General features: G+C 47.2%; 1 protein-coding gene across 4 annotated transcripts in view; it reads left to right on the top strand.

Annotated features, from left to right (window-relative positions):
- NAT8L (N-acetyltransferase 8 like) overlaps positions 1 to 25900 on the top strand; it is a 51754-nt gene that overhangs the window by 13884 nt on the left and 11970 nt on the right. The window contains exons 2-6 of one of the 4 annotated variants that reach the window (XR_013393316.1): positions 7001 to 7165; positions 21658 to 21844; positions 22098 to 22150; positions 22759 to 22890; positions 23412 to 23694. The exons of 1 other annotated variant lie outside the window; for it this stretch is intronic. Coding sequence is in view for 1 of the 3 variants with exons in the window: in XM_077930714.1 (XP_077786840.1) it covers positions 7001 to 7165 (165 nt within the window). In the remaining 2 variants the exon portion in view is untranslated. Of the gene's footprint in view, positions 1 to 7000; positions 7166 to 21657; positions 21845 to 22097; positions 22151 to 22758; positions 22907 to 23411; positions 23695 to 25900 lie in introns of those variants that run through there. 2 more of the 4 variants (XR_013393315.1, XM_077930714.1) reach the window with 2 other exon arrangements.

Here is a 25900-nt window from a genome sequence, read left to right as displayed (position 1 = left end):
CAAAAACAGTACTTCTCTCTTGTCAGGATTCAAGCTCAGTCTGTTTCAAAGGTTGCACTACCTTTGAAAAACCAGGTTCCCAATTTTCTTTATCTAACTTTATTCCTGGATTCTCGGGTTGCAGCTGTGACCAGGAGTGTTTCTGCACAGTTTCACCAGCTGAGCCCGTTTCTAGGGATGGCAGACTTGGCCGCAGTCAGACGGCCTGGACCACTGTAACTTGGTCTCCTTTGTCAGAAACTGCTGCTAGGACAAAATGCTATTGCTGGACAATTGATTGGTGCTGGTGTTTTGTGTGCCTCTGACTTCTTTTTTGCATCAATTGCGCTGGCTGTTGGTCTGTTTGCAAATGAAATTCAAAATTGCCCCCCAAACTCCAAAGGAACCTTTAATGATGCTGCCCATTCACTGAGGTCATCCGCAGAAGATGCCCAGATGGAAAGGAACAGGGCCTTCTCAGTGGTGGCGCCCAGCCTTTAGAACCCCCTTCCCCAGTATATCATACCCCTGCTATTGACATTCTGTAATATACTCAATACCATTTTATGCTAATAGTTTTTTTCGCCTGCTGACACCCTTTCAGTTGTTGTTGTTCTGCGTGTGTTTGTTTTAAAACATGTTTGTTTATTTTCAAATATAGAAACACATGGGCACAAATGCAGATTAATACAGTAAAGCAGACATTAAGTCAGAAGCCAAAAAAGAAAACACCAAACATCTTTAATAGACAATTCCATGTGGCTGACTGATCCTGAAGCTAGGAGGGAGACTTTCTCATATATATATAAAGGCTGAGGTTATTTTTGTAGGGGTGTTGCTGTTTGCTACTCCATCTATCAGTTATTAATTATGACTCACGCTTTTGTATTTTTACACTTTTTTTTTAGCTGCTCTGGGTGGTTCAAATTCTAAATCAGAAAGGCCGCATTTAAGTTCTTTTAATAACAAATAATTAGATTTTCAGAGGTGTTAGCTCTCCTTCCCAGTTTTACAGATGACGTCAAACGGAGAGGGAAACATGTTGGAATAAATTAAGTGATCAGGATAGAATGGAAAGCTGAGCTGAAACAAACAAAATCAAATTCAACAGAGAAATGCAAACTTCTGTGTTATGGCAAAGCAAAATAATTCATTGCATGTGTATAGGATTGGGAGAGGACCTAGCTAGCTTCACAATAGTAAATTTGAACAGGATCTCAGTTTTGCAGCTGATCACAAGCTGAACATGAGTCAGCAGTGTGATACAGCTGGCGGGGGGGGGGGTTAATGCCATTTTAGGCTGTATTATTAGAACCAGGGTTTCCAAGACACACGAAGCCATAATTCCACTTTATTCCTCACTAGTCAGACCTCATTTTAATTGCTGTGCCCAATTCTGGGTGCTACACTCTAGGAAATGACCTTTGGATATCTAGAGAGCCAGAGATGTGCCTAAGGAGAGTGCAGAGAAACTGAATGAATTACAGTGGTACCTCGGGTTACATACGCTTCAGGTTACAGACTCCACTAACCCAGAAATAGTGCTTCAGCTTAAGAACTGTGCTTCAGGAAGAGAACAGAAATCGTGCTCCGGCGGCTCAGCGGCAGCAGGGAGGCCCCATTAGCTAAAGTGGTGTTTCAGGTTAAGAACAGTTTCAGGTTAAGAACGGACCTCCGGAGCGAATTAAGTACTTAACCCGAGGTACCACTGTACTTGCATCTGTCCCAACCATGGAAGGATATAGGGCAGACCCCAGTGTTGGCACTAACCTTTGCAGGAGGAACACGGGCAGATGCTGGTGATGAGAAGCTCGATGTGATCGGCCTATTAGACAAAATAAAAACTGACAAATCACCAGGTCCAGGTGACATACAGACATCCCTCAGATCAGCCCAAGAACTGGAAAGTAGCCATTGTCACACCGGTTTTCCAAAAGGGATCCAGGGGTGTGTGGAGTCCTGGACATTAAAGGTAAAGGTAAAGGTACCCCTGCCCGTACGGGCCAGTCTTGACAGACTCTAGGGTTGTGCGCCCATCTCACTCTATAGGCCGGGGGCCAGCGCTGTCCGGAGACACTTCCGGGTCACGTGGCCAGCGTGACGAAGCTACTCTGGCGAGCCAGAGCCGCACACGGAAACGCCGTTTACCTTCCCGCTAGTAAGCGGTCCCTATTTATCTACTTGCACTTTGAGGTGCTTTCGAACTGCTAGGTTGGCAGGCGCTGGGACCCAACAACGGGAGCGCACCCCGCCGCGGGGATTCGAACCGCTGACCTTTCGTTCGGCAAGCCCTAGGCGCTGAGGCTTTTACCCACAGCGCCACCCGCGTCCCTCCTGGACATTACAGACGGATTAACTTAGCATCCGTCCTCGGATAACTGGTGGAAAGTATTTTTAAAGATAAAATAGCCACACACTTGGCTGAACCAGAGTCAATGTGGTTTCTACAGAGCGTGTTCTCCTTCATGGAGAGCGTGTGTTGCGGTGGGGGCAAACCAGACATCCCTCTGTTGCTGGGCGGGTTAGTTTGGATGGCCACAAATCTTATTACAGTGGTGCCTCGCAAGACAAAAGAATCCGTTCCGCGATTCTCTTCGTCTAGCGGTTTTTTCGTCTTGCGAAGCAACCCCATTAGCGGCTAAGCGGATTAGCGCTATTAGTGATTTAGCGGATTAGCGGCTATTAAAGGCTTAGCGGCTAAGCTGTTAAAAGGCTATTAACGGCATAGCGGCTTTGAAAAAGGGGGGGGGAGCGGGGGGGAAATGGCGAGACTCGCAAGACGTTTTCGTCTTGCGAAGCAAGCCCATAGGGAAATTCGTCTTGCGAAGCGCCTCCGCAACGGAAAACCCCTTCGTCTTGCGGGTTTTTCATCTTGCGAGGCATTCGTCTTGCGGGGCACCACTGTATGCACCTCTTGGTCGTTAGGGAGAATCTGATGTTGCAATTTGTGATGGACAGGCCAAGGGGCTATTTATTCCCTGTTGAGCTGCCTCTTTTCGCTGCGCGCATCGGATCACCCGCCCACCCTCCCTATATTTAGGCCTGTTTGCATTGACCTTGCTATGCCTGTCATGGGGTCGTCTGCTTTGGGGCAGGGGCCTGGTAGGAATTTTGTCCATTTGGCTGATTAGGTTTTTGCCTACTGCGTAGCAAATTGTCACAACTTGTAAGGTTGCGGTTAGGCATTGGTTAAATTTGGTTGGTGGAGGGGATGTGGTTGGCTGTGCCTGCCCCTCCAATGCTGCTGCTGCTGCAAGCGTATTCCGTTAAAGCAGTGTTTCCTCAACCTGTGGGTCCCCAGAAGTTGTTGGACTACAACTCCCATCATTCCTAGCCAGCATGACCAGTGGTCAGGGATGATGGGAGTTGTAGTCCAACAACATCTGGGGACCCACAAGTTGAGAACCGCTGCGTTAAAGGAATCCAGGGTCTCGCCATGCTGTTGTCCGAACCCCTGTCAAGGGGCTAGGGCTACGCAAGAGCCCCTGGGAGCATTTGGGGAGAGGTGAAAGCCTGGCGCCCAGCTCTATTCTCTCCCCAAAAATGTTTACTCTTACTGACTTCCACAGGCTTGCGGTTGTCAGTTCTGCTCCTACCTCGGTGTGGGAACAGATAGTCGCAAACCAATGCCTAAGCAACCACTCACATTCTGTAATCAATAAAGTTGTGGCCAGAAATTATGCCAAAAACCTGAAACAAAAATTCTGTGTGAATTGTGTTTTATTTGAGGGTGGCTTGGGGACCTCAACACCCAAGGGCCAGTCCTGTTTCAAAAACCTATAAGAGTTCTTGGAGAGTGTCCACAAGCCGATAGCTAGAGGTGATCCAGTTGTCAGTGGAACTCAGATGGAAGGTGAGTTCCTTGGATGTTTTTGAAGCAGAGTTTGGATGGTCACCTGTCATGGATGCTTTAGCTCAGTGTTCCCCAACCCCCGGTCCGTGGTCCGGTCCGTGGATCAGTCGGCACCGGGCCGCCCGAGGAACTTCAAATCATTTCACTGTGGCAGGTGGCCAAGGCGCAGAGCATTGCGCCCTCTCAAGCCCGCCCATTGTGTGACAATAGCGAATGAAAATTCGCTATTGTTACACTGGTGCTCCTCCTGGCCAATCAGGGAGCGGGTCCTCCCGCTTCCTGATTGGCCGAAAGGCAAACCTCACGCCATTGGCCGAGGAGGAGGCGCCACGGGAGGACTGAGGATTCAAGGTCAGAGACACGGGGACTGAAGAGAAGCTGCCGTGAGGTAAGTGCACGGAGGGGGGGACTCAGCTCAAAACAAGCGGGCCACGGAGAAATTATCAAACATTTACCGGTCCGCGGCCATAAAAAGGTTGGGGAGCACTGCTTTAGCTGACATTCCTGCATTGCAGGGGGTTGGACGAGATCACGCTTGTGATCTCTTGCAACTCTACAATTCAATGATTTTAGAACACTATGGACTTAAGGCTTTCAAAAAGCTTTGAACAAGGTACAGTGGTACCTGGGGTTATAGGCGCTTCAGGTTACAGACTCCGCTAACCCAGAAATAGTACCTCGGGTTAAGAACTTTGCTTCAGGATGAGAACAGAAATCGTGTGGCGGCTGCAGCGGGAGGCCCCATTTGCTAAAGTGGTGCTTCAGGTTAAGAACGGAGCTCCAGAACGAATTAAGTTCTTAACCTGAGGTACCACTGTACCTTAGCAGTCAAGGAATAAGAGGAAAGTTCTTTTTGTGGATCAGGAATTGGTTACGTTGCAGGAAGCGAAGACTAATGGACAGTTAGTTCTCTGAATGTCAAAGTGGAATCTCCCAAGGATTGGTATATGTCAGGGGTCAGCAAACGTCTTCAGCAGGGGGCCGGTCCACTGTGCCTCAGACCCTGTGGGGGGCCAGCTATATTTTGAAGACGAAGAAGAAAAAAGAACTAATTCCTATGCCCCACAAGTAACCCAGAGATGCATTTTAAATAAAAGCACACATTCTACTCATGTGAAAACACGCTGATTCCCGGACCGTCCACGGGCTGGATTGAGAAGGTAGTTGGGCCAGATCCGGCCCCTGGGCCTTAGTTTGCCTACCCTTGGTATATATGTGTCAGGTGGTGGTGTGGTTGCTCGAGAGCAAACAGGCAAGACTCCAACCTGTCTTTTCCAGTCTTTATTATCTGTACAAACTATTTACAATGCGGAGCGTCGCAAGTCCATGTCTGCTCAGTCACTAGCAGAATCTGGGAGTGGGCGGTCCTTATACGTTCCCCAGCATAACAGTCGTGTGACCCCCATCCTTCTCCTCCTCTCTCTGCACGCAAACCTACTGTGCAGCGTGGGTGCTGGCAAAGGGGGAGTTGCCTCCCTTCCCCTTTGCTCAGGCCCCGTGTTGAAGCTCTCCCTAGCATCTTCTGGTCCCTGCGCCCCTTCCCCACTGGAGGTGGGGCTTCCCTCCTCGCCAGAGGAACAACTGCTTCGCAAGATCTTCGGAGGCTCCCTGTAACACCACTGCCCTTCCGCCTCTCGCCTTTGAGCTGATGGCAGTTCCCTGACAATATGCTTTTTAACTTGCCCATGAATTATCTAGAGTTAGGAGTGAGCAGTGAGGTGGCCAAGTTTGCTGATGCTGCGAAATATTTCGGGGGCGTTAAAACCAAAAGAGGTTGCGAAGAACTCTAAAGGGACCTCTTCAAACAGAGGAAACGGGCGGCAAAACGGCGAATGCCACTCAGTGTAAACAAGTGTAAAAGCAGACATGGGGGTGCCTCAAACCATTATTTCACATGTGCAGACATGTGGGGTCTCAACTGGCAGTGACTGGCCAGGAACAAGACCTTTGGGTTGGAGTGGATAGCTCCATGAATATGTCAACCCAGCTGTGAAAATGGCAGTTTAGCAGCAGTGGGCAACCCTTTTTCCATTGAAAACCTCAGGGTTGAGGGGGGTCATATTCTGGCACAAACAGAGCCATTGATGGGTGGATCTGGAGATTAAAGTCCTTCCAGTAGCACCTTTGTTGTTGTTTAGTCGTGTCCGACTCTTCGTGACCCCATGGACCGGAGCACGCCAGGCACTCCTGTCTTCCACTGCCTCCCGCAATCTGGTCAGACTCATGCTGGTAGCTTTGAGAACACTGTCCAACCATCTCGTCCTCCGTCGTCCCCTTCTCCTTGTGCCCTCCATCTTTCCCAACATCAGGGTCTTTTCCAGGGAGTCTTCTCTTCTCATGAGGTGGACAAAGTATTGGAGCCTCAGCTTCAGGATCTGTCCTTCCAGTGAGCACTCAGGGCTGATTTCCTTCAGAATGGAAAGGTTTGATCTTCTTGCAGTCAGTAGCATCTTGGGAACCAACTAAGTTTGTTTCTGGTATGAGCTTTCCTGTGCAAGCACACTTCTTCAGATACCGCCGAAAGCTCATACCAGTAACAAACTTAGTTGCTACTGGAAGGATTTTTTTTATTTTGTTTCGACTACGGCAGACCAACACGGCTACCTACCTCTAACTGGAGATTAAAATGTTCAGGATTGACTAATCTGTCATAAAATCCACCCCGCTTCAGTTTTCCCCATAGCTCCCAGTTTGCTCTCAGACCCTTAAGGGGAAAGTCTTTGCCACAAGCTATACAACCACATTTAAAAATAAATAAATCCATGAATTTATTTTTATCCAATTGTTCTGAAACTACATGGGGTGGGGGGGCTAGGTTAATCTAAAACAGAAGTGGAGGCTCCCAGATTCCTCCTCACAGCCATGCTGGGGAGGGGGGAGGAATGTGCAGTTCAAGGGAGAAAGCCTTATTTTTATAACCATTGAACAGGCCTCTGTTTTGAGATGATGCATTTTAAAAAGTAATTGAAGCTAGAAGACTCCCTTAAGTGAACAAAGCAGCACATTTTAAAGAATGTTTAAAAGACCTGTTCTATAAGCAAAATGAAATACATTGTGCAAAGAATGTTTGCTGTATAATATCTGTGACTTTTGGGTTTGTGTTCCAAAATCAACACTGAATTCTCTTTTCTGACAGGTATCGTTTATTTCTCTTCCTTATCTCCATAGTAATGTGCTTTGTTGTGACCAAGTCCTTGCTGCTGACCTGCTGTTTGCCCTTCTTTCTAATGGGTATGAGGTACTACTTCAGTAGAAAAGTTATCCTCAGCTATCTGGAGTGCGCACTGAATACGGACATGTCTGATATTGAGCAATATTACATGAAATCGCCAGGTGAGTAATATGTCCATGGAAGGATCAGTAACTGAACATCTTTCATTGTGTCGTCATGACGGAGGGTTCTTTTAATTGCTAAGAACACAGCAATTTCTTCTAAAGAAGAAAAGTGTTTATATTTAAACAGGATTCCAAAAATCGGTGGAAACGTCTCATCTGTTTTTTATTTGTACTTGGGTTCAAATGGAAGTTTAAAACCTCCTTGGTTTGTATTGTTGTTATATTAAGTGGAAAATATACATAGTTCAGTTTCTCTCTCCTTTCAAGTGATTTGTACGTCTTTCATAACAGTAGCACACAAAGTCTTAAAAAAACTCTCAGGACACAAATCTATGGAAGAGCCACTCTGCGTTAGGCCTGGAAATTCCAGTAGTCAGTTCTTTTGTACATTATCTGTGTTCAGGTCAGCTCCCACACATCTAAAAGGCATGTGAGCCAGACACAGGGAATATTTATCCATCTATGGCGCTATTCTTTGGAAATTCCTCAACTGTAATTGGGACAGATTTGTGCAACGAGTGTTCAGCTCTCATTCATTGTGGGGATAAAGGACTCCTTTGAGAAACTTGCTAGAGTAAGAACAGCTGAGTGCTTGGTTTTAAAAACATTTCTTCTCTTTTGAGAGTGCCGAATTATTTTAAAAACTCTCTGCTATCTGTTCATATATCTACCGATATATACCCGCTTGTATTCAGTAAGCATACTGAGCCTCTCAGGTAATTCTTGTAACACATTTATGTGCAGAGCTATTCATTGGAACGGGGTTGCTATCAGCTCAAAGTCTAGTAATTTTGCTCAACCGTGTTATGGATCAGGAATAAAAAACCCCTAACACTTGATTCTGTTTAATCAGTGACCAGCTATCAAAGCATGTTCAGTTTTTCACCCTGGAAACAGCACAGACACTATCATGCGCGGAATCTGGGGGATATGAGTTTCTTTCGCCACTAGTGAATGTTTTCAGCATCTAACTGTCGTGAACCCTGATGACTGTGAATTGCTTTGCTCCCACCGAAGAGGGAAGAGATTTTGCTCTAGGGAAGGACTGCAGTACGAATGGGGATCTTGTCTGGCAGATGATTTATGTGAATTTCTGTGGCAGGCTCTGATAACCATGGTTGGTAGGAAGTTAGCATTACATCTCCAGCAATGCAGCTTTTGCTTGGTCTACAGGAGTGGGATGTGGGAGAATAGTATTGTTAAGTTGTATTGTATTTAAGATTTTTGAAAAAAATTAATAAAAATTATTGGGGGTGGGGAGAGGAGTGGGATGTCAGTGTAAATTCTAAACTGGAGGCAGTTTTGACACTTGTATGTATTGTAGGGTGTGTGTGTGTGTGTGTGTGTGTATAAACACACACACACACACACACATATATATGTAGGTATGTATTATTATTTTTTAATAAATGCTTGCTGTTCCTGGAAGTGTGACTTTAACATTGCTTAGGATATAAGCTCGCTTTATTTCGGTAGAAAGGAAAGCTTGGGTTTTCTTGGCTGCTGTTTTCACTTTTGGAGGATACTTTTAATTTGCTATACTTAATGTGTGAAGATTCTTATAGCATTGATTAGAATAATTCCCTGGAAAACAAATTTTATACTTCTGCTTTATCAGTACTGTATTCCGCCCCGCCCACCCCCAACTTGAACTTGAATAAGGCAAAATATATTCTGGCACAATGGACCAAATATACTAATGAGCAGAACCCAATAACAATAACCCAAAAACTGCCTTTGCCCAGAATATTTGTTCTAAAATAGTTCCACAAGGAGCTAATTACTTAGGGTCATTATTTATTCCAAAATATAGGAATGCATTTGCATGAAGTTGCTGTAATGTTCTTCCTCAACTATTTTGGAAGAAATGTGTAAGACATTTTAATGGCATTCCATGTGAAATCCTGTTTGCCAAAGTGCTAGGAAAGAGTTAGAAACTATACTGCATTTGTTACTGTTGTGTAATTTTTGTAGAGAAAAAACGAAGCAGATTTCTTTGTCCATCAATTGCTTTCATCCCAGGATGGTCTTTAGAGTAGCATACAGCCTTCCGGGTCATGAAATTAACTGCTTAACTGAATGAGTTTGCAAAATTTGTGTCTCAGGGTAGTATGATTCCTAAAGCAACTTTTAGAGAATCCTTAAGAGTTTCTGGTTTTAATTTTTACCTGCATTTTTTAACGAAGAAAAACGTGCTGCTTGCTTTTATACTTCCTTGCATTTTTTGGGTTTCTTTACCCCTTACCCCTTATTGTATGGAGTCCCGCTTCTGGCGCAACTAAATAAATAATAAAATCAATTTATATTTTTTTATTTGAAGGCATGTGGAGTATCAGTAAACTTGATCTGACAATTACTCATTAGCAAAATTAAGCCATAACATATTGCATCTGGTTGTTACACCTTTAATCTGAGTCAGAAGACCTGGCTTTGACTGCTGGCTCCACCAAACATGATCCAAAGCAAATCTTCATGATTTACCACATGCTTCCAACATTACAAGCCACTTACGTATACAAAGTATTCTGTTCATCCTTGGGGGCTGAACCATGGGGCCCAAGGACATGGCGCCACAGCAGCCTTCCCTGACTCCCTGCAACTTCTTTCCTTTTAACTTTTTACTATAGAGCAGATGTGTTGTTGTGATAGCTTCAGGCAGCCCCACCCCCTCCAGATGATTCTGGGGGAAGGAAAGCTGGCAAGGGTGACGATTGTGCCTCGTGCCAACTGGAGCTCTGCAGTGAAAAGCTGAAAGAAAGTGGAATGCTGCCCTCTGCCTTGAAGCACTCTTTGAGAAGTGGAAGCAGAGGAGGATTGGGGAATGTTTTCCAGCTCGGGGTCTGATTTCCACAGGGCAAGGCAGGCCAGGCAATGTGTTTCAGCACCATGGAGAGCTCCTAAGTGAGGCACTTGCCCCAACAGAGGCTAGAGGTGGACTGAGACCTTTGGAGCCTCTGCCTCCAGTCCACCTATCCGTGGCTCTGTCTGCTGGGATGCGGGTGGCGCGGTGGTCTAAACCACAGAGCCTCTTGGGTTTGCCAATCAGAAGGTCGGTGGTTCGAATCCCCGCGATGGGGTGAGCTCCCATTGCTCTGTACCCGCTTCTGCCAACCTAGCAATTCGAAAGCATGTCGAAGTGCAAGTAGATAAACAGGTACCACTCCGGTGGGAAGGTAAACGGTGTTTCTGTGCGCTGCTCTGGTTCGCCAGAAGCAGCTTAGTCATGCTGGCCACATGACCAGGAAGCTGTACGCCGGCTCCCTCGGCCAATAAAGCGAGATGAGCACTGCAACCCCAGAGTCGGTCACGACTGGACCTAATGGTCAAGGGTCCCTTTACCTTTACCTTAACAGAAACATACTTTCTTTGTTTTCTATTTTCTGCCTCCATGGAAGGAATGTTGAATATCAAGGTTTTATACTTGCAGTCTCTGACATGTTCCCCTTTAAGTCTGAAAGCAAAATATATTGTAGGAATGCACATGTCAATAGAGAACCAGTGTTCTTGTGTCCAATGCAAAGTTGTTAAAGCAGTTGAATTGCGGTTCTCCTAAAAGAAACAAAAAACGTTACTTCTATTAAAGGGAGTAAGGCTGTTTTGGATTATGTCGATTTGAGGGGGGGAGGTTGCAGGCAATAGTCAGGATCACGGTACTGGGAAGTGAACTTGCAGCATATTAAAATGCATTTTATAATTGACTTGACAGTGATTTCTTTTGACAAGTGCGTGAGCCCGTTTCCTGAACATAGCAAATTCCAGAAAAGGTTGTGGTTTTGAAAACAGTACTGCATTCCTGACTATATGTCATATAGTGAAATAAGATGTGGATTTTCTTTAAAGATAGCCACCTCTAAAATGACTTGTTCTTTTTAAAAACCATTTGCATATTTGCTCTGTGTGAGCGCTTTCTCAAATTTCGCATATATGTATAGTTATCGGCAACTGCCATCTGCAACTGCTTTCAAGGTATAATTCTGCCGAGCTATTTCCTTAATGTATCTGGAATATGATTCTCGCCCCCCCCCCCCCGGTTCCAAGCCCTGTTGCAACAAAACTGAGTTGATCGTTTGCACTGTATATAATGCAAGCAATCCAATTTGCTTCAGACTTGAACCTACTGTTACTGTGGTTTTATAGGCGAGTCATTAGGGGTCTTGGGCTGCATCTGAGAGCAAGGCCCATAAGATTGCACTGCAAGATCAGGTTTTTCAGAAATCTTAACAGTCTGCAGTTTTATACTGATAATGTAAAAGGAGAAGCAGAAGTAGTAACTCGTGACCAGATACTATCCTTTCTTTCTTTCTCATACTTTCTTCCCATCTCAGTGGAAAAGCCACTGAGGTTTGCTTACTTCACTCTTTTCATGTCTCAGCCGATTGCTAAGTATTTGTATTTATTATACAGTGGTACCTTGGTTCTCAAACTTAATCCGTTCTGGAAGTCCGTTCCAAAACCAAAGCGATCCAAAACCAATGCGCAGCATTTGATGTCTGAGTTGCAAAATGTTGCCCGCTGAAATGAGGATTACATTTTCCCTCCTGGCTCCATAGGTAAAAGGTAAAGGTACCCCTGCCCGTACGGGCCAGTCTTGACAGACTCTGGGGTTGTGCGCCCATCTCACTTAAGAGGCCAGGGGCCAGCGCTGTCCGGAGACACTTCCGGGTCACGTGGCCAGCGTGACATCGCTGCTCTGGCGAGCCAGAGCTGCACATGGAAACGCCGTTTACCTTCCCGCTGGTAATCGGTCCCTATTTATCTACTTGCACCCGGGGGTGCTTTCGAACTGCTAGGTTGGCAGGCGCTGGGACCGAGCAACGGGAACGCACCCCGCCGCGGGGATTCGAACCGCCGACCTTTCGATCGGCAAGCCCTAGGCGCTGAGGCTTTTACCCACAGCGCCACCCGCGTCCCTGGATCCTGGCTCCATAGCAGCCTGCAAAACTCAATCTCTTTAGGATGTCCTAGTTCAGGGTGGGGGGCCAGTTCTGAACATGAGAACTGGACAGCTGACTCGACTTGCAAAAGTAACAAAGGCCCACTGTGACTTCCAACAAGCCTGGAATGGGAGATCAAATTTTGTTGGGTTTAGGAAGTCGCTTGGCAAGAAAGAACAAGCAGAAAGCCACCTGGTTCCTTCAGAGCCTGTTAATACCTGAACTAGATTTCATATTTTATTTGTATTTTAAACTTTTACTTATAAAATGCCTACAATTTCTAGACAGATTTGCCCACAGGCTTACAGTCTAAAAATAAACACAAGACAAATCTAATTTTGTAGGGATGTGTATAGATGCTAGGAGAAGGATATACTTATGAGATGTTATCCTTCCTTCCTCATGTCTTTGAGTTCATCAGAGTGCATCCTTTTCACAGCTTTAAAAGGGAAGCTTTGAGGGGCTGGTTTTAGCCTTTTTGTTTAAGTAATCCAGGATGCTTTTAACACAGATGGGATTCTCCTGGTATTTCCCCCTTAAATAACCACACAGAGAATCTTGTAAAAAGAACACAAACATTTACTCAATCAGAATACGTTTCTCTTTTGCTAGGACAGGATTTGAGAAAAAGGTCCTCCCGAGAACCTACCGTATTTTTTGCTCTATAAGACTCACTTTTTCCCTCCTAAAAAGTAAGGGGAAATGTGTGTGCGTCTTATGGAGCGAATGCAGGCTGCGCAGCTATCCCAGAAGCCAGAACAGCAAAAGGGATTGCTGCTTTCACTGCGCAGCGATCCCTCTTGCTGTTCTGGCTTCTGAGATTCAGAATATTTTTTTTCTTGTTTTCCTCCTCCAAAAACTAGGTGTGTCTTGTGGTCTGGTGCGTCTTGTAGAGCAAAGAATATGGTACTTTTCCCAAAAAAGAGAGAGAATACCTAGGTTCCCTTGTGCCCTTGGCAGGGAGCTATATCAGTGCCTCTGCATCTGGGAGGCACCATGAATCAGACCCCCCCCCCCCAAAAAAATGCATTTGGTCACCTTTTGGGCTCCTCCAGTGACTTCCTCCTCAGCCACTATTTCACCTTTCCTTATCCTCCTCTGCCTGCCTCCCTCTCTCCCTCTTTCTTCCCTCTGACCCGGCTCCGCTCACATTTCGAATGGCCCTGCTGGCAGACAGGAAGGGGCCCCACAGGGCTGCTGCAATGCCCCATACCCAGCGGCGGAGCAAGCCGATTGGGCATCTGGGGTCACGTGTGTGCCCTGTGCCCAGGGGTGGGGCGGTCCAGGGCAGGATGCTCGGTGGGGGCCTCTGCGGAGTCTGCTTGCCTCCTCTCACTCGGCTGCCCTACAGCTGACAGGTGGGCGGTGGGCAGACCGTTTGGGGCAGTGCAGAGGCTGCGGGTGCCCAAGCCACCGCATCACTGCCAGGAGAGACACGTGGCTCAAGCGAGTGCCACCCGGCAGTTTGTCACCCCCCTCAGTGGTGACACCCGTGGCGGCCCTCTCCCACCGCATCCTCTTCCTCCACCCCTTCCCACACCAGTGATCGGATCTCCTCACTGAGGATCCCAGAGGAGCCTGCTACAGAGGGATCCCCACTAACTCTCCTACAACTAATCCAGAATGCGGCAGCTAGACTGGTGACTGGGAGCGGCCGCCGAGACCATATAACACCGGTCCAGAAATACCTACATTGGCTCCCAATACATTTCCGAGCACAATTCAAAGTGTTGGTGCCGACCTTTAAAGCCCTAAGCGGCCTCGGTCCAGTATACCTGAAGGAGCGTCTCCACCCCCATCGTCCAGCCCAGACACTGAGGTCCAGCGCCGAGGGCCTTCTGGCGGTTCTCTCATTGCGAGAAGTGAGGTTACAGGGAACCAGGCAGAGGGTCTTCTCGGTGGTGGCGCCCGCCCTGTGGAACGCCCTCCCTTCAGATGTCAAAGAGAAAAACCACTACCAGACTTTTAGAAGACATCTGAGGGCAGCCCTGTTTAGGGATGCTTTTAATGTTTAATAGGTTATTGCATTTTAATATTCTGTTGGAAGCTGCCCAGAGTGGCTGGGGAAACCCAGCCAGATGGGTGGGGTATAAATAAAAATATTATTATTATTACTCCTTCAAAAAAATACTGCTCCTTTCCACGTGGTTTCTTGGGCCCGGTTTATTTTTTATTTCTGCTAACCTGTGAACACAACTCAGTGCTTTCAGGACCTTGCCCAACCTTCACTGTTCCGAGACGTGAATATTTTTTGTACCGCATACTATTCAAGTGGCAGAAAGATGAAGCATTTCACCCCCTCTCTTCAGCCTGAAAATGTCTCCGGTGCCGCTCACAAAGATCAGTAACAAAGCCAGACAGTCAAACTGTGGGTATCCCTCCAAGCAAGAAATTTAAAATCATATCCAAACACTTACATCAGGGAGGTGGGAGAGGAGAGTTAGGCTGCTATAGTTAGGTTGGTTGGAGGAGGTGAGAAAGTGTGGGAGCAGAGGGGAGGGTTGGTGGCTGGATAGAAGCGGAGAAAATGAGGAGAAGGAGGGTGGAAAGGGGGGGGAACGAAAAAAAGATGAGATGGAGAGAACAAGGAAGTGGATGGAGCTAAAGGGAGGGGATGGGAAAGGCCTCTGGAGAATAGAGGGGCAGTCAGGAGAAGATATTTCCTCTCCAACCCTGCTACAGGACATGTGCAGGTAAACAGTAAGAGTGATCATTATAATAACCATCATCCTTAATAGAGCTTTGATAAATGCATCAAAGGGTAAAGGGACCCCTGACCATTAGGTCCAGTCATGGCCGGCTCTGGAGTTGCGGCGCTCATCTCGCTTTACTGGCCGAAGGAGCCGGCGTACAGCTTCCGGGTCATGTGGCCAGCATGAATAAGCCACTTCTGGTGAACCAGAGCAGCACATGGAAACGCCGTTTACCTTCCCGCCAGAGCAGTACCACAGTGGTACCTCAGGTTACATAGGCTTCAGGTTACAGACTCCGCTAACCCAGAAATAGTGCTTCAGGTTAAGAACTTTGCTTCAGGATGAGAACAGAAACTGTGCTCTAGCGGTGGCAGCGGGAGGCCCTATTAGCTAAAGTGGTGCTTCAGGTTAAGAACGGACCTCCGGAACGAATTAAGTACAGTGGTGCCCCGCAAGACGAATGCCTCGCAAGACGGAAAACCCGCTAGACGAAAGGGTTTTCCGTTTGCGATGCGCTTCGCAAGACGAATTTCCCTATGGGCTTGCTTTGCAAGACGAAAACGTCTTGCGAGTCTCGCCATTTCCCCCCCGCTTCCCCCCCTTTTTCTAAGCCGCTAAGCCGCTAATAGCCTTTTAGCAGCTAAGCCGCTAAGCCTTTAATAGGCGCTAATAGCGCTAATCCGGTTAGCCGCTAATGGGGTTGCTTCGCAAGACGAAAAAACCGCTAGACGAAGAGAATCGCGGAACGGATTCTTTTCGTCTTGCGAGGCACCACTGTACTTAACCCGAGGTACCACTGTACTTGCACTTTGACGTGCTTTCAAACTGCTGGGTTGGCAGGAGCAGGGACCAAGCAATGGGAGCTCACCCCATCGTGGGGATTCGAACTGCCGACCTTCTGATCGGCAAGCCCTAGGCTCTGTGGTTTAACCCACAGCACCACCCGCGTCCCATCAATGTGTACAATAGGGATAAACAGTGCCAACCCGGGGGGGGGGGGGCAAAGTTCGGTCAGACATTTTCTCGCCCATTACGGTGTAACTCACAAAGACAAGCAAGGCACAGCCATCTAATTCTGAAACTCCCCAACTAATCTATTCCCTGGCTGAGTTGTGTGAAGAATATGTAAAAAGAGGGCATGGCACACATTGTCTTGGATCTGGCCCTGTTTACCTACGCAGGCAATCTTTTGTTGTTGTCACGTTAAATAACTGCGTGCTCACAGTTTGCCATCTAAGCAGAGTAAAACCAGGTCTAAACAGAACAGGGGGTGTTATTTCCCATTGATAAGCAGCCCTTTCGCGTTCAGATTCATATACCAGACAGAGGACTTGGAATTCTTCAGAATCCTAAATCCATTTTGGCATGTTTTGTAAAAAATTATGTAATGGGGGAAATTTAGTAACTCTGCTTTGAAAGTTACAACGTTGTGCCCAAGCTTCTTTATTTGCAGGCCTGAAAACTAGAGTTTTGCTAAATGTAGGTCTCACATTAGGCAGTTTTTGTTTTGTTGTTCAGTATAGAATCATAGAATATAGAATCACCTAGCAGTTCGAAAGCACCCCCGGGTGCAAGTAGATAAATAGGGACCGCTTACTGGCGGGAAGGTAAACGGCGTTTCCGTGTGCTGCGCTGGCTCGCCAGATGCAGCTTTGTCACGCTGGCCACGTGACCCGGAAGTGTCTCCGGACAGCGCTGGCCCCTGGCCTCTTAAGTGAGATGGGCGCACAACCCTAGAGTCTGTCAAGACTGGCCCGTACGGGCAGGGGTACCTTTACTTTACCTATAGAATCATGGATTTATGAATGCGTGCATTTAGAGAACAGCAGCCTACTTCCGCTTAATTGTGAATTGGGTGCATTATTTCTGGACTCAGCAGTGCATGTAAGAACTTAAAGGTAAAGGGACCCCTAACCATTAGGTCCAGTCGTGGCTGACTCTGGGGTTGTGGCGCTCATCTCGCTTTATTGGCTGAGTAAGCCGGCTTACAGCTTCCGGGTCATGTAGCCAGCATGACTAAGCCGCTTCTGGAGAACCAGAGCAGCACACGGAAACACCGTTTAGCTTCCCGCTGGAGAGGTACCTATTTATCTACTTGCGCTGGCCTGCTTTCGAACTGCTAGGTTGGCAGGAGCAGGGACCGAGCAACGGGAGCTCACCCCATCACGGGGATTCAAACCGCCGACCTTCTGATCGGCAAGTCCTAGGCTCTGTGGTTTAACCCACAGCACCACCCGCGTCCCTTATGTAAGAACTTACTTTGGATTATATACAGCTTGTCTATTCTAGAGCTACCCCCAGATTGTTGCACCCAGCAAGTTGTGGTTTTAGCAACAAAACCTATTGCTTCTTCTAAAAAAATGGTGCACCTTGGTATAATAGGGTCGTGTCACCTGCATGAAGGGGAAAGCTCCTGAACGATAACATTTATGTTAGAGAATGGTTTGATTCGCATTACATTTTAAGCCAAACTGTGATTACCAGGACCAATGAAAAGCTGCCTGGAGCTAGACCTAGCTGTCTTCAACCCCTTGTCCTAATTTACCTAAAAAGAAGTCATGTACTGTATATATTTTGGGGGGAACATCAAGAAGTCTTCTTGGGCAATAGTCTTGGAGGAACATCTCAATTGCCTTTATTAAAGATGGGAACTAAAATACAATATGTCCAGCCAGCTGGCAATATTCAAGTTGAATTTACTGTAATAAGCGGAAGTGGCTCATTGGTGCCCACCAGGCTGGGACAGTATGGAATAAAGAAAGAAACAACCACCAGGCAATGGCTTGTCTCTCCCTGGTGCTTTGCCCAAGGGCAAATCTCTTTAAAAGGCATTTTCCTTCTGTTTTGTTAACAGTGGTCAAATACCTGCTCCACCTCAAAACCTGCTCGTAGTGTAGTGGTTAAGAGCAGTAGACTCGTAATCTGGTGAACTGGGTTCGATTCCCCACTTCTCCACCTGCAGCTGCTGGGTGACCTTGGGCTAGTCACACTTCTCTGAAGTCTCTCAGCCCCACTCACCTCACAGAGTGTTTGTTGTGGGGGAGGAAGGGAAAGGAGAATGTTAGCCGCTTTGAGACTCCGTTGGGTAGTGATAAAGCGGGATATCAAATCCAAACTCCTCTTCTATTCATTACAGAATGGATCTGAAAGATCAAGATTGTCGCCCCCCCCCAAAAAAAAAAGTAAGGGGAAATGTCTGTCTTATGGAGCGAATGCGTAGTTCCTGGAGGCGAATTGCCCAGAGGCGAAAAACAGATCATGCCTTTTTTTTTTTTTTTTTAGAAAGAGGGTAGGGGGTGTTGAAACAGAACCGCTGAGCAGCTGATCGGCAAGCGATCGGAAGGGATAAGGGACTCTAGATATAAAGGAGGCTGCCTGGGAGAGGGGAGGTAAAAGCACATGGATCCTCAGGATTTTTGCGCTGGGTCACCCCAAATTCACCATCAGATCACATAGCTTGTCCATGCCTATAGCCTGCATCAAAAAATCACGCATCCACTGTTTCGTGGGGCCACAATGGCACGGATCCACATGGATTCTCAGGATTTTTGCATTGGGCCGCCCCAAACTCGCCGTCGAATCACATATCATGTCTGTGGCCACAGCATGAACCACAAAAATAATACATCCACTGTTTCGTTCAGAATATATTTTTTCTTGTTTTCCTCCTCTAAAAACTATGTGCGTCTTATGGAGCGAAAAATACGGTATCTCTCAATGTTAAGGGGTCTTCAGGGACTGTACAACCGTGGGGGGGGGGGCTCACACTCGGGGGGGGGGCGGGCAGCAGCTTCACACAACATTGATGCGATGCAACTGTCTCATCTGAAATGTGCAAATGTTTTCAACCCAGACCGTTGCGTAGTTGCGACCTGACTGATGGCGGAAACATATATCAAAGACAGAGGCACAGACCTGCCATTTCAGCTCTACTCATTGTGCGGCAGCTGGGCGCACCCCGTAGACATCCTTCTTTTCCAGCTTGACATAAATTTAACATGGCTGGTACGTCCCATTTCTCACTGGGAGCTGTAAAAACACCCCCCCAAGCAGCAGTCTTGTTGACTGCCTTTGAAAAAACGAAAAGGTCAAAGCAGTTTGAAAAAGCGCCGCAGGAGCGTCTAAGCATTGTGAGAGGAACTTTGGCCTTGCGACAAATGACTTGTTTGCTATATTGCATCATTCTCATCTCTTAACACCTGGTTAAGGAGCCGTAGGAATTACCTGTGCAAAGCAGGAAAGAAACAGCGTCTATCTTTTGAGGCAGATGATTTTAGTGTCCATTGCTGATGTGTTGTGCAAAACAGCGAAGGGCTATAAGCTCACTGGCTGAGCGCATGCATGAATGCAAGAAACCTCTCCGGAACTTCACCTGAGTGAGCTAACAAAGAATTCCCTTGGAATTCCGAGGAAAGTGCCGTGCCGTGCTTTTCTATTTTCGTCATTATTTGTATACTGTCCTATACTCCGCCCGCCGCCCCAAGCCTCGCTGATGTGGTCCAAAGGAAAGCAGAACAATACTTTTGGCACCAGCTTGGCTGGACAAGTTACTGGAAAGAGGCGCCATCCAGCCATTTTGGAGCGTCTCCACTCCCATCGTCCAGCCTGGACACTGAGGTCCAGCACTGAGGGCCTTCTGGCAGCTCCCTCCCTGTGAGAAGCGAGGTTACAGGGAACCAGGCAGAGGGCCTTCTCAGTGGTGGCACCTTCCCTGTGGAACACCCTCCCACCAGATGTCAAGGAAATAAACGACTATCTGACTTTTAGAAGACATCGGAAGGCAGCCCTGTTTAGGGAAGTTTTTAATGTTTGATGTTTTATTGTGCTTTTAATATTCTCTTGGAGCCACCCAGAGTGGCTGGGGGAACCTAGCCAGATGGGTGGGAAAGAAAGAAAGAAATCTCCCACTGAGATCAGAAAGGAGACCACATACACACCAAACAAGACTAGGAGTTTAAGTGAAAAAAGCTCCCTCAGTTCCTTTCTTTTCAGAGAAAGCACCCCCCAGCCAGCAGCTATGGTGACTGCTTCCACTCACCGTGGACCTTTCACTAGAAAGAAAGAAAGAAAGAAAGAAAGAAAGAAAGAAAGAAAGAAAGAAAGAAAGAAAGAAAGAAAGAAAGTAAAAAAGGAAAGAAAGAAAGAAAGAAAGAAAGATTATTATTGGGGCCTTCACTCGTGATTTTTGTAGGGTTTACTCCTAATTATTCCTTCACATAGATTAGGCATAGCCAAACTTGGCCCTCCAGCTGTTTTGCGACTACGATTCCCATCATCCCTAGCTAACAGGACCAGTGGTCAAGGATGATGGGAATTGTAGTCCCAAAACATCTGGAGGGCCGAAGGTTGCCTGTGCCTGGATTATAACATGGAAGGAATTAAGTACTTAACCCAAAGTACAGTGGTGCCTCGCAAGACGAAATTAATTCGTTCCGCGAGTTTTGTCGTCTTGCGATTTTTTTCGTCTTGCGAAGCACGGTGTCGGGAAAGTTTTGGAAAAGCTTCAAAAATCACCAAAGTCTTTAAAAACCTCAAAAAAGGCTACCACACCACGTTCTATGAGTTGCTCCTCGAAGTCAAGTCGCAACTGTATTAACGGTGTTAAGAAAAAGGAAACAAACTTGCAAGACGTTTCCGTCTTGCGAAGCAAGCCCATAGGGAAAATCGTCTTGCGAAGCAGCTCAAAAAACAAAAAACCCTTTCGTCTAGCGAGTTTTTTGTCTTGCGAGGCATTCGTCTTGTGAGGTACCACTGTACCACTGTACCCCCGGACTGCAGTTTGCATTGCAAAATTAAATGAAAGGTGTAAAAGAGCTTAATCATACAGGAATTGTCAGCTTTGTCTTAGATAATGTTTGGCTGCTGGTCCTATTCTCTTCTCTTAGTCTCTCTCTCTCTCTCTCTCTCTTTTTCAATGTACCTACACTAAGAGACCACCAGGCACAAGCAACCTGGCCTTAAAATTTGCCGATGGTGCTACACTGGGGCCTATTGAAGAACAAACCACACACACACACACCCCGAGTGCTGGTGAAAGATGCGACTTTGTGTGCCTGTGTACAGTGAATCAGAATTAAAATTGCCCCCAGTGACTCACTCGAGAATTGGGGCCAGCTATACACAATTGAATTTCATGCAGCTTTGTATCTTGTTTTCTTAAGTAATTATAGGGGTGGGAGAGATTGAGGCTCACTCTGAAGGCAGTGCCTAGGATGGAGAGGCCCTCTCCTCACCCTCCCACTGAGATCAGAAAGGAGACCACATACACACCAAACATGACTAGGAGTTTAAGTGAAAAAAGCTCCCTCAGTTCCTTTCTTTTCAGGGAAAGCATGGCTTGATAAGGACATTTGGGTCAGTTTCAGGCTATACCATCAAATCATTTGGGACATCCGAGATGCATGGAAACATCTCGCTGAGAGTTTGATGTTTATTCCATCTGACGATGCGGGAAATGGGATTACAGTGGTACCTTGGGTTACATACGCTTCAGGTTACATACGCTTCAGGTTACAGACTCCGCTAACCCAGAAATAGTGCTTCAGGTTAAGAACTTTGCTTCAGGATGAGAACAGAAATCTTGCTCTGGTGGCGCAGCGGCAGCAGGAGGCCCCATTAGCTAAAGTGGTGCTTCAGGTTAAGAACAGTTTCAGGTTAAGTACGGACCTCCGGAACGAATTAAGTACTTAACCCAAGGTACCACTGTACTTTCTACCAGGTACCCATCTTAGAATCCTGTCGGTTCCATTGTTGGGCCTGTATTTCACACACAACATGTCTCAATGGTGTACGTTTTGCTTCCTGGACACTGTGCATTAATTGCATCAGAGTGGTTGTGTAGAGAGGCCTTCTTTGTTTGCAGAAGTCATTAGCACTGACGGAGGAGAAAACAGCCCCCAGCCAGCAGCTATGGTGATGGCTTCCACTCACCGTGGACCTTTCACTAGCCATGACCTCCTAGACCCTTCAGACATGTGGGGTTTCCAGGATCCTGGGCCAAGTATGAAGCTCTCTGCTGCAGACGACAGGCTCCCATCAGCTTCCAACTGGTAAGTACAATGGTTATTGTGCAGTCGGCATGCTAATGGGTTGGGCAGCCTGAAAGTCCATAACTGTAGTGTGAGATTTTGTTGGGGTTAACTGGACGTAGGCTGTGTTTTTCATGGGTTACGGTGGACGTGTTTGATGGTTGGAGGCAGGAGGAGATGAGCCTGGGGGAGGAGTCGATTCCTGAAAGAATAAGGGGAAAGTAGAGGTTGATTCTCGAAGCTAGTGCAGATTATTTCTTTTCTATCATTTCAGGTGGAGAAAAAGAGTAGCCACAGCACCTTCCAGTGTTGGCTTCTAGAGCCAAGGTAGGTTTCTGCAAATGGATGTTGTGGGACTAGGAGGAAGGGAAGGGGGTCAGGCCACATGCTTTGTGCCGATATAACTTGGCTGTTCTTTGGGTTGGACCTTTGGACTGGCAGCAGGAAGCATATGGAGAATGAAAGACCACGGACAGGCTAGTACAGGGTTTCCCAAACCTGGGTCTCTAGCTGTTTTTGGACTACAGTTCCCATCATCCCTGACCACTGGTCCTGTTAGCTAGGGATCATGGGAGTTGTGGTCCCAAAACATCTGGAGGGCCGAATTTGCCTATGCCTGCTGTATAGCTAGAGATGATGGGAGTTGTAGTCCAACAGCAGCTGGAAACCCAAGTTTGGGAAGCTCTGGGCTAGTGCTTACAACTACGCACCCCTCTTTCTGTTACGCTTCTCCTTTGCTAATGCTTGCGCTTTCATGTCAGACCTGGACAGCCATGTTTCGGATGTGGAAGAGTAAGGATGACGGCTTCCTCTTAACTCTTGGCGACATCCACTGCGCGTCTGCTTGCAAGCAAGCTTTGGGGTTTGTTTGTTTTTACAACAAAATGCGTTCAGGGCAAAGCAACTGATTCCAGATCTCCTCTCCTGTGTTGCAGGAGCAGCCAGAACGGCAACAACAGAACCAGCACCGTACCACAAGTTACGTGAAGTCTGCTTTGTGGACAAAGAGCACTCTGTAGCTGCAACCAGACCCTCACGTCTCAAACCAAGATGTTAAGAGCAATGAAGTAGCAAACTTTGCTGGTATTGAATAAATGGTGGTGTGTGTGTGTGTGTGAGGAGGCAGCTATCCCTCTTCCCCTCGTCCTTGGACTATGGTGGGAGGGAGTTGACCACACCAGTCCCAGGGCTGGCATTGTTTCAGGCACTGGTTGGGCATCTGTCAGAAAACATGGAAGCTTAGGATCCTATAGTGCCATGCCCTCCCTGCTGCCAACACCACCTGGAACACACCTGCCGCCATCTCAGGCAGAACACAGAATACGTCCCATGGGCGTTCTGACCAGCACACCTGAGCGGCCCTGGCGTTGCTTCTTGCGGCCCCTCAACTGGGTGTAGGATAGCACCTTACAAGTAGCTAAGTGCAGTTTCGTGCTGAGCAGAAGGGCTTTCCAGATGATGTTCTCCGAGCCGAGTCCAGTAGCTTAAATAAGAACCACACGCTTTGGGATAGAAATGCGCACAGCAGTGTATTCTGGTGTTGAGGGGCAGCGGAAACAATAACACGGTGGGTTTTTAATTCCTGCAGAACCAGCATCTTTGGGGTACGGGGAGATCAAGAACCACCCCCATGCTCCTGCTGAACCAAGCACACCTACAGAGCCTGCCTTTCTTGAAGGAAATCTCCAGGACGGCACAGAGAATTTTCTACGGACTATTTTGCAGAAAAAGGCAATGCATATTTGTACAGTATATGTTCCAGAGGCTCCCCCCCCCCACTCCGTTACTTCCTTTCTTTCAAAGTTTCTTCAAGTTATTATTAGAAATTCTCTTTTTGTATTAAAAATGGAGTTTGCCTTTTTCCAATTTAACAGATTGTGTGTGCATTTGTCCCTTCGCCAGTTTTATTTCCCCTGTCTCCGAGGTACGCAGTAACCCTCTTCCACTGACTGCTGGCTCCGTCACTTTCTGTCTGCATCGCAAGCCAATGGATTGTCAGCAACACCTGCAACAGATGATTTGAACACCCAGCAGAAACTTCTGATCTCAGGGGAGATCACAGACCATACTGTCACCCTGGCAATTTGTTGTTGTTTAGTCGTTTAGTCGTGTCCGACTCTTCATGACCCCATGGACCAGAGCACACCAGGCACTCCTGTCTTCCACTGCCTCCCGCAGTTTGGTCAGACTCATGTTTGTAGCTTCGAGAACACTATCCAACCATCTCGTCCTCTGTCGTCCCCTTCTCCTTGTGCCCTCCATCTTTCCCAACATCAAGGTCTTTTCCAGGGAGTCTTCTCTTCTCATGAAGTGGCCAAAGTATTGGAGTCTCAGCTTCACGATCTGTCCTTCCAGTGAGCACTCAGGGCTGATTTCCTTAAGAATGGATGCGTTTGATCTTCTTGCAGTCCATGGGACTCTCCAGAGTCTCCTCCAGCACCAGAATTCAAAAGCATCAATTCTTCGGCGATCGGCCTTCTTTATGGTCCAGCTTTCACTTCCCTACATCACTACTGGGATGGCTTTAACTATGGTTTTCCCAGTAGTGATGTATGAAAGTGAGAGCTGGACCATAAAGAAGGCTGATCGCCGAAGAATCAGCCATTAAGGGGCACCCTGGCAATACGACCCAGCAATGCTGGTTCCTGGGGGCGCCCATTGGTTCTCTTACAACTGTTGTTTTCATTTAAAGGCTTTCCCCTTCAGTTCCTTTTCCACAATGCCATCATCCCTCCAGGTTTAGAAGGAAGGGGAAGTGTCTCTGCATGTGAAATCTCCTTCCTTTAAAAAAAACTTCCCTCCATTACTGTCCAAACCTTAAAGAAGAAGAAAAAACTTGAATTGGGTCAGAGCAGCAGCAGAGCTGAGAGACTATTTACTACAGCGTATTCCCACTTAACCCTCACCAAGTTGCTGTTGGCCTCACTTCTCAGCATTTTGGCTCTCTTCCCCCTAATATAGCTCCCTTCCAGTCTAGTTTTCAGAATAAAGGTAGAGGGACCCCTGACCATTAGGTCCAGTCGTGGCCGGCTCTGGGGTTGCGGCGCTCATCTCGCTTTATTGGCCAAGGGAGCCGGCGTACAGCTTCCAGCTTTCCAATCTCAAGGAGAGGGCCAGATTTAGGTTTGATGAGGCCCTAAGCTACTGAAGGTAATGGGGCCCTTTATATGTCCAGCTGTCCTTTGTCAACAACAAATTGTCGCTGTTTTTTGTGTTGAACATAGGCTATATTAGGTATCTAAAGCCATTTGCACGTGTTGTCATGCAACCAGTCCGTACAGAATGTACGCACCCTACATATAAAGGTAAAGGTACCCCTGACCGTTAGGTCCAGTCGCAGACGACTCTGGGGTTGTGCGCTCATCTCACTCTATAGGCCGAGGGAGACGGCGTTTGTCCACAGACAGCTTCCGGGTCATGTGGCCAGCATGACTAAGCCGCTTCTGGTGAACCAGAGCAGTGCACGGAAACGCTGTTGACCTTCCCGCCAGAGTGGTACCTATTTATCTACTTGCACTGTTGTGCTTTCGAGCTGCTAGGTTGGCAGGAGCTGGGACCGAACAACGGGAGCTCACCCCGTCACGGGGATTCAAATCGCTGACCTTCCGATCGGCAAGTCCTAGGCTCTGTGGTTTAGACCAGTGATATTTTACGGAGCGGGCTAGCAGGCGGGGCCCATGACTTACATCATAGGAGCCTACACAACACAAAATACTGTTGTTGTATGTAGGTTTTATGTTCTTTGGTTTTTTATCTTATATTTTGAAAACGTACATCCAGGTTTTTTTTCCTTTAAATTTTTTTGGGGCCCCCAAAAGAGTGGGGCCCCAAGTTATAGCTTGTTTATCTTATATGTAAATCTGGCACTGCTCAAGGAAAGAAGGCTGTCTGAAAGATCATTAGGCATTTTCACTGTGTCAACTGTGTTTTCTAGTGGAAATTGCCGGGGAGGGGGGGCAGAATGTTCTCAATCTCTCCTTCTGGAGAATTATGGGAATGGGACCTGGCCATTGCAAAATATGCTCTAAGCAGGGAGACTGGTGGTGTATGAGTGATTATAACAGGCATAGGCAACCT

The sequence above is a fragment of the Podarcis muralis genome, chromosome 6 (assembly GCF_964188315.1).
Source record: "Podarcis muralis chromosome 6, rPodMur119.hap1.1, whole genome shotgun sequence".
Taxonomy (NCBI): domain Eukaryota; kingdom Metazoa; phylum Chordata; class Lepidosauria; order Squamata; family Lacertidae; genus Podarcis; species Podarcis muralis.
The sequence above is the reverse complement of the archived record's forward strand: the minus strand, read 5'-3'. Positions and strand labels throughout refer to the sequence as shown.